The sequence below is a fragment of the Myotis lucifugus genome, unplaced genomic scaffold, assembly GCF_000147115.1.
Source record: "Myotis lucifugus unplaced genomic scaffold, Myoluc2.0 scaffold_520, whole genome shotgun sequence".
Classification (NCBI taxonomy): Eukaryota; Metazoa; Chordata; class Mammalia; order Chiroptera; family Vespertilionidae; genus Myotis; species Myotis lucifugus.
Genome location: NW_005871568.1, coordinates 366,318 through 375,472, shown reverse-complemented (window position 1 = coordinate 375,472; position 9,155 = coordinate 366,318). Strand labels below are relative to the sequence as shown.

General features: G+C 39.3%; 1 protein-coding gene across 10 annotated transcripts in view; it reads right to left on the bottom strand.

The window, feature by feature from the left end:
• The window catches only part of PKNOX1 (PBX/knotted 1 homeobox 1), a 51,714-nt gene that overhangs the window by 25,678 nt on the left and 16,881 nt on the right, over positions 1–9,155 (bottom strand). For 8 of the 10 annotated variants that reach the window (XR_002826520.1, XM_023745131.1, XM_023745134.1 and 5 more), the window contains 3 exons: positions 8,354–8,524; positions 2,076–2,175; positions 825–922 (listed from right to left, as the gene is read on the bottom strand). Coding sequence is in view for 9 of the 10 variants with exons in the window: in XM_023745131.1 (XP_023600899.1) it covers positions 825–922; positions 2,076–2,175; positions 8,354–8,524 (369 nt within the window). In the remaining variant the exon portion in view is untranslated. The remainder of the gene's footprint in view (positions 1–824; positions 923–2,075; positions 2,176–8,353; positions 8,525–9,155) is intronic. The other 2 variants (XM_023745136.1, XM_023745133.1) reach the window with 1 other exon arrangement.

Sequence of the window (9,155 nt, the reverse complement as noted above, 5' to 3'; positions counted from 1 at the left end):
TATGTGAGAGTATGGGGTGGTGTGTGTGTGTGTGTGTGTGTTCCAGACTTAGAGGGTCTGAGACACCAGTTCAATCTCATCTTACCAAAGACACAGAGAGGGTAGGACCATCCCAAGGTATTGGCATGTCACTGCATTTCCAGCTGTCGCTTCTGCCCTGGAAGTGCCTCTGTGCTCTGGGAGCTAGTGGGCCACAGGGAGGAGCAGCAGACCAGCCTTCTTGAAGCAGCGCCCCCAGTAGGCAGCGCACAGAGGAAAAAGGGGAGCCCTCTTTCAGATTTCTCACCAGGGTGTGGGGGGGCATTAAGCAAGTGCCCTGGACACCCTGAAGCCCTGCTCTGGCCCAGCAGAAAGACCAAGAACAGTTTTGAGAGCACACAGGCCCAAACCCGGCCACTACTCTCATGCTGGAGGTACGGGGCAGCTAGGCATGGTCTCAAAAACCTGCCTGCAGTTCTGCTGGGGCCTGGAGCGGGGGTGGGGTGGGGTGGGGAGAAGGGCATGTCCACATGGCTTCAAATGTCCTGGTGCAGAGACAACTACACAATCCAGTGGTAAATTGGAGAACAGTGGTTGCTTAAGGGAAGGAATAACATGACTTTTTTTCTGCTTCCTTAGACTTTTCTGAACTTTGCAACTTTACAATGATAGATGTGAAGAGTAAAAAAGAAACAAAATACTGACATTCAGATTAACTGGAGGTTGCTGTAGGAGAGCGAGTATGAGATAAGTTATCTTCACCCAGAGAGAAGTGCTGCCACGTGCACTTCCACACCTGTGCAACACTTCCCCCCGCCCCCAATCCTGCCAAATGGCTCACACACCTGGGAGTTCTGGATCCTGATTGTCCCAGGTGACAACGCCTGTGTCACTACTTGGCCTTGAGGAGTGACGACTGTAACAGGCTGATAAACTGTGCCACCTCAAAAAGGAAGAAGAAAAAAAATTAAATTTATGTCTCAATGATTTAAGACCAATCTTCTCACTATACTATGAAAGAAATAAAATCTCTGGTTTGATGAGCTTTTTACATCACTTCAAATGATTGATACTTTGCTTGCTGACTTGTCACTGTAAATTATCAAAGCGAACTCACTGCACAAGCAGTGCCCAGGTGACACTATGCTGACAGGCATCCCTACTGTCCTCACAACAGTGCACAGGGCACGGCCGGGTCAGAGGGTCTGCACTTCCTTGCCTTTTGCTTGCCCCCATTTTCTACTTTCCTCACAATTAGAACATATCAAAAGACCTGGCCAAAGGTTTCAGATGACAAATATTTTTTATTAAGCTTCTCTTTTTGGACAAATGTGCTTTATTTTGCTGTGGAGGTTTCCCTTTGTGCTATTATAAGGGGTTTTTAGTGTAAATTGCTTCCCCTCCTTATATTTTCATGGTGGTCTTGTATTTGCAATGTTCTAGGTCAGCCGTGGGCAAACTACGGCCCGCAGGCCGGATCCGGCCCGTTTGAAATGAATAAAACTAAAAAAAAAAAAAGACCGTACCCTTTTATGTAATGATGTTTACTTTGAATTTATATTAGTTCACACAAACACTCCATCCATGCTTTTGTTCCGGCCCTCCGGTCCAGTTTAAGAACCCATTGTGGCCCTCGAGTCAAAAAGTTTGCCCACCCCTGTTCTAGGTGCAACAGGGAACTTAAAAATCTGTCCCCTTCCTGTGACGGTTTTTATCATATAAGTTAGATCAAGACTAAGACTGCTTTTTTATTTGCTTGTCATCAATTAATGACACAACTTAAGATTTTTCAGGTGCTGCTAAGAGCACATTTAAAAATAGTTATTTGAAAATTACAATTAGTTTTTGCTATATAGTTTCAACTCCTATACAAAACCTTTCTTCCCAAACATTTTTTGGTAGGGAAACAATTTGCATAAAGTATTTGTCATTGAGAATTAACAAGAAACAAGCATTCAAAGAAGCCTAGATTTTGGGACTCCTATTAGGGAACTGGCATTAATTAAAAATTATGTTTATGCAAGTCTCCATTCTACTATGAAGGACTTTTTCCGCAAAAGCTCAAGGAAAAGGTGTCCTTTTTTCCATCGCCATACCTGCCACTGTTGCCATGGTTACATTACCCTGTTGCAGCGCGGATGCAGGCACCACAATTCCTTGGGGGCTGAGAGTGCCTGTGATGGCACTTTGAATCTGCTGTAAGTCAGAAATACACAGGAAGGGATTAGAAAACAGAACACCCATATTTAAAACTTCCTAACAAGTGGTATAATGGCATTATTAATAAAGGAGATGCTTGAGGCAAAGAGCACAATCAGATGATAAGCCTTCCATGAAGCAGGCTCTACGTATCTGGAAACCAGGAGAGGGAAGTCTGACTGAATATTAAATGTGATGATCGGTACAGATATTAAGTTTACTAGATTAAACTAATCTATTAAGATATTAGTTTAAATTTGGCTTCTAAAGATTATCTTTCATCTCATTGCATAGTAACCACACCTTGCAGTCTTGGAGGTATGAGTAGGAAGACCAAAATTACCTGATCTTACCACACAACTTTCCCATTCAATTTGGCCCAGACTCTTGATTTTCTAAGAACCAATGCCTCCTTGAACGTATGAGTGCTTCCAGAAGATTATCCCACAGGCTTGGGAGGCTCTAAGTGGTGATGGGAGTTACCCCCGGGCCCACATAGATTCCTATCACCCCGATCTCAGCACAGTGCACATCTGAGACCCACCTCCCTGTGTGTCCATTGTGTGTGGAGTACTGGGCCTAGGCTGGCCCACAGCACGCTCCATGCAAACATTTGTAAATACCTCATCAGAGATTCCAATGATCTGACATTAGATCCAAATGGGCAAATTTACCCACGGACTGATGGCTGGGTTTGTGGTTCACAAGGGAAAGGATCCCTATACCTGGCATCTCGCGTGAGGTCTGTTACATGCAGGCACCCAGATATTTGAGCAGTTAAGTAGCATAAATGAATATCATCCAGAGGCGATTGCTCTGTGGGCCACCGCACAATGTGAATGTGTAAGCTTTGGCAGGTACACACAAAGTAGGCCACATTAACTTGGTCAGAATAAAGCTAAGCTATCAAATCAATAATCCAACCTCATATATCAATAAACTAGAAAAAGAGGAACAAAATAAAATCAAAGCAAGCAAAAGGAAGAAAATAATAAAGATCAAAGCAGATAACAATGAAATTGAAGACAGAAAAACAACAGAGAAAAAAGAACAAGTTCTTTGAAAAGATCAATACATTGACAAATCTCTAGTAAGCCCAACAGAAAAAGACAAACTATCAATATCAGAAATGAAAAAGGGGAGTTCACTGAAGACCTTACAGACATCAAAAGGAGAAAAAGGGATACCATAAACTCAACATATAAACTTAACATAGTAGACAAAATCCAATATGAAGTAGATAATTTGAATAGCCCTATAACTATTAAGGAAACTAAAGTTGTCATTTAAAGACCTCCAAAAAAAGAAATCTCCAGGTCCAGGTAGTATCACTGAAGAATTCTATCACACATTTAGAGAAAAATTAATACCAATTCTAACACCTTCCTAAAAAACAGAAGAGCAGGAAATACTCTCCAATTCATTTTCTGAAGCTTGTATTGTCCTAATACCAAACACAGATGAAGACTGCACCAAAAAAGATAACTACAGGCCAATATCCCTCAATACAGACACAAAAATGCTTAACAAAATATTAGCAATTAGAAGAAAATTCAGGAATCCATATAAAAAGAATTACATGCCATGACCAAGTACAGTTTATTCCAGGAATGCAAGGCTTGCTCAATATTAAAAAACTCAATGTAATCTACCATATTAACAGGCTAAAGAAGAAAAATCACATAATCATATCAATCCGTGCATTTGAAAAAATTCAACATAATAACTCTCAGAAAAATAGGAGGGGAACTTCCTCAATTTGATAAAGAGCATCTAGGGGGAAAACTACCATTAAGATAAAAATTAATATAGTGAAAGGCTGAACACTTTCCCCATAAGATTGGGAACAAGCAAAGGATGCCTGCTCTCACCAATCCTATTCAAGATAGTACTAGATGTTCTAGCCAATGCAATAAGGCAAGAAAAGGAAATAAAAAGTATACAGATCACAAAGGAAGAAACAAAACTGTCCCTATTTGCAGATGACATGACTAAATAGGCAGAAAGTCTTAATGACTCTATATAAAGGATTCCTAGAACTAGTTAAGTGAGTTCAGCAAGGCCACAGGATACAAGATAAACATTTAAAAACCAACTGCATTTCTATAAACTAGCATGACACAAGTTAAAAATATACCATTTACAATTGATCAAAAACACACACAAAAATACTTAGGTATAATTCTAAAAGCACATGTGCAGGACTCATATGTTGAGAACTAATGAAAGAAATCATAGGAAGAGTAAATGAATGGGGAGACACACCATGTGTGTGAGCTGAAAGAGTTAACATAGTAAAGATGTCAATTCTCCTCAAAACAACATACAGGTTTAATGCAATTCCTATCAAAATCTTAGTAACATTTTTCTTGTAGATAGAGACAAGATTATTCTAAAATTTATATGGAAAGGCAAAGGAACTAGAAATAGCTCAAATATTTTGAGAAAATAATATTTTGAAAAAGAATAGTGAGAGGAATCAGTCTACTGAATTTTGAGATTTATTATACAATACAGTAATCAAAACTATATGGTATAGATATATAAATCTGAACAGAACACAAGACACAGAAATAAATCTTATATATATGCCCAACTGACTTTTGACAAGGTGCAAAAGCAATTCAATGGAGGAAGGAGTCTTTTTAACAAATGGTGCTGGACAACTGGACATCTAAAGGCAAACAAACGAACCTCAGCCAAAGTCCTCATGCTTTATACAAAAGTTAACTCAAAATTGATCATGGATTTAAATGTAAAATATAAAACTTATGGGAAAATAATGAGAGAAAATCTTTGGGATCTAAGGCTAGGCAAAGAGTTCTTAAACTTGACACCAAAATCATGACTCATAAAGGGAAAAGTTGGTAAGTAGAATTATCAATTTTAAAAAATGTTGAATAGCAAGTCCAGAAATAAATCCTTGCTTATACAGTCAATCTACAACAAAGGAGGTAAGGATATACAATGAGGTAAAGACAGTCTTCATTAAGTGCTGCTGGGAAAACTGGACAGATATATGAAAAATAAAATAAAATGGTACCACTTTCTTAAACCATTTACAAAAATAAACTCAAAATGGATTTAAGACTGCCCTAGCCGGTTTGGCTCAGTGGATAGAGTGTCGGCCTGCGGGACTGAGGGGTCCCAGGTTCGATTCCGGTCAGGGGCATGTGCCTTGGTTGCGGGCACATCCCCGGTGGGAGGTGTGTAGGAGGCAGCTGATTGATGTTTCTCTCTCATCGATGTTTCTAGCTCTCTGTCCCTTTCCCTTCCTCTCTGTAAAAAATCAATAAAATATATTTTTTTTAAAAAATGGATTTAAGACTTAAATGTAAGACTTGAAATCATAAAACTCCTAGAAGACAACATACGTAGTAAACTCTTTGACACTGGTCCAGTAATATCTTTGTGGCTATATCTCCTCAAGCAAGAGAAACAAAAAGAAAAATAAGCAAATGGGACTACATCAAATTAAAAAGTTTTTGAACAGTGAAGAAAACCATCAACAAAACAAAAAGACAACCTACTAAATGGGAGAAGATATTCACAAATGATACATCTGATAAGAGGTTAATATCCAAAATACATAAGGAACTCATATAACTTAACACCAAAAAAATTCAATTAAAAAAAAAGGCAGAAAAACTGAATAGACATTTTTATAAAGAGGACATACAAATGGACAACAAACAAATGAAAAAATGTTCAACATCACTAATCATCAGGGAACTGTAAATTAAAACCACAATGAGATTATCACCTCACACCAGTCAGAATGGCTATCATCAATAAATCAATAAACAAGTGTTGGCAAAAATGTGGAAAAAAGGGAATCCTCATGCCCTGTTGGTAGGATTGCAAATTAGTGCAGCCACTATGAAAAACAGTATGGAGGTTCCCCCCAAAATTAAAAATAGAACTGCCATGTGACCCAGCAATTTCACTTCTAGGTATTTATCCCAAGAAAACAAAAACACTAATTAAAAAAGATATAGTCACCTCTATGTTCACTGCAGCATCTATAATAATTTATAATAATAAAAGCATAGTATGCTAATTAGACCGGACATCCTTCTGGACAACCTTCCGGATGAAGCCGGGGCTGCGAGGGAAGCCGGTGCTGGCAGCTGGGGGGAAGGAAGGCCTACTCTTGCATGAATTTTGTTGGGCCTTTAGTTATTTATAACAGCCAAGATATGGAAGCAATAGCTGAGTGGATAAAAAAGATGCAGTACATATATACAATGGAATTTTATTATTCAGCAATAAAAATAATGATATCTTGACATTTGAGATAACATGGATGGACCTAGAGGTTATTATGCAAAATATAATAAAAAAGATAGAGAAGGACAAATACCATATGATTTCACTCGTATGCTGAACCTAAAAGGACAAAACAAATGAATAAACAAAAAAACAGACCCAAAGATATAGAGAATAAGCTAATGGTTGCTAAAAGGGAGGTGAGGTGGATGGATGGGAAATAAAAATTTTAAATAAATAAAATAAAATAAAGACAGGGGGTGGGGGAATGCTTGCTCTGCAAAAGACACTGATGAGAGAATGAAAAATAAGCTCCAGCCCTGACTGGTTTGGCTCAGTGGATAGAGCGTCAGCCTGTGGACTGAAGGGTCCCAGGTTCGATTCCCGTCAAGGACATGTACCTTGGTTGCGGGTACATCCCCAAGTGGGGAGTATGCAGGAGGCAGCTGAATCGATGTTTCTTTCTCATCGATGTTTCTACCTCTCTATCCCTCTCTTTCTCCCTTCCTCTCTGTAAAAAATCAATAAAATATATTTTTAAAAAAAGAAAAAGAAAAAGAAGTTCCAGACTTGGAAAAAATATTTGAAAAATGTATAGCCAATAAAAGACTAGTATCTGGAATACTCTAAAAAGTCAACAGTTTAAAAAAATCCAATTAGAAATTGGGCAAAAGATGTGAGAAGACATTCTACCAAAGAGGATATACAGAGGGAAAATAAGCACATAAAAAGATGGTCAGCATCACTAGCCACCGGGGAGATGTAAGTTACAAACACAATGAATGTCACTACAATCTTTCAGAGTGGCTACAATATAATAGGGCTCCAAGATAGAGGAACCTGAGGACATATGCTGAGTGAAATAAGCCAAATACAAAAGGACAGCCCAGCCGGTATGGCTCAGTAGATGAGCGTCGACCTATGAACCAGGAGGTCATGGTTTGATTCCTGGCAGGATACATGCCTGGGTTGCAGGCTTGATCCCAGTGTGGTGCGTGCAGGAGGCAGCCAATCCATGATTCTCTCTCATCATTAATGTTTCTATCCCTCTCTCCTACCCCTCCTCCTCTCTGAAATAAATAAGACATATTTTTTTTAAAAAAAGGACAAATGATTCCCCTTACATAAGGTCCTTAACGGAGTCAAATTCATACAGACAGAAAGTAGAATGGTGGGTGCCAGGGGCTGGGATAGGGGAATGGAAGTTAGTGTTTAATGGCAACAGATTTCGGTTTGGGAAGATGGAAAATTCTGGAAATGGATGGTGGTGATGGTTGCACAACAATGTTAATGTGCTTAATGCCACAAAGCTGTACAGTTAAACATGGTTAGGATGGTACATTTTGTGATATATATATATATAGATATATATATATATATGTGTATATATCTATATCTATATCTATCTATCTATCTATCTATATATATATATATATATATATATATATTATAATTTTTTAAATTCCTATATAATAAAGAGCTAATATGCTAATTAGACTGGATAGCAGAATGACCTTCCGGAACGACCTTCCAGAACAACCAGTGAGGAGGGGGCCAGGCTGTGGGGCTGCAAGACAGCCGGGGCCACGAAGGCTGAGCCCCTTGCATCGGGCCTCTAGTATATTTTAAAAAAGGAAAAAAGAAAGAAATGGATGGAACTCCAGAAACATAGGACCCAGGGTCCAGTACACAGATCGGGGCCTCATTGCATTCACTGTATGAAGCCAGATGGATGGTGTTTGGAATGAACTCTCAGCCCAGGCTAGCGTCAGTGATCTAGAGGGCCAGGACAGCCATTAAGACAGCCTTGTGATTCTGAAAGGGCTGGTGTTCTCAGGATCAACACAGTTCATCTTTGCAGATGTTACAGCAACTAGGAAGTAGAGCAGGACCCAAACATAAATACCTGGGACTGGACAGGGGAGTACGGGCTTCCAGGTTCTCCACTCAGGAGAGTTTCACTGTTCATTTTCGTTTTTAGACAAGCAATATATCGACTGCAGAAATCTTTGCAGAGTTCATTAACCTTTTCCAGCTCAAGAAGATGAATACGCAAAACCTGGATTGCTTTTACCATCTAGAAGCAGAGAAAATGAAGACTTTCAGATAAGGAAAAGGCAGCATGATGTTAAGTTATAATCATCATCACATAACTACTCTCAGTTATTAGCCTGAACCCTGCACAGCCATCACCATCTGTACTGCCAGTGATAGAAGTGGAATAACATCAGATATTGTGCAAAATGACAAATCGTCCCAGCACCAGACCCGTGCTCCCTCTGATATGCAGAAAGACAGATAATGCCAGTGCAACTTCAGTGAGTACAGTGCTAGGATCAGCCAGACCTCAGCCAGCTTCACCACTGCCTCAGGCCCTACAGGCAAGTTGCCAGTCCTCACTCTGTTCCTGCTTCATCTATAAACTGGGATGTATCCAGATCCACCTCAGAGATGGTTCTTAAGTTTAATAATGTTCAGCTTACCAACTCTGCCTTTTATGGATTGTGCTTTAGGTGTCAAGTCTAAGAACTCTTTGCCTAGCCCTAGATCCTAAAGATTTTCTCTTACGATTTTTCTAAGTTTTATGATTTTGGATTAATTCACTATACTTTGTCCCACAGCAGTAGGTAACTGATGCTGAAAATGAAACCATTACCATAAGCAGCACCTGCCTTAGCTCCTCCTGTGACCTTGGATAGTAATTCATA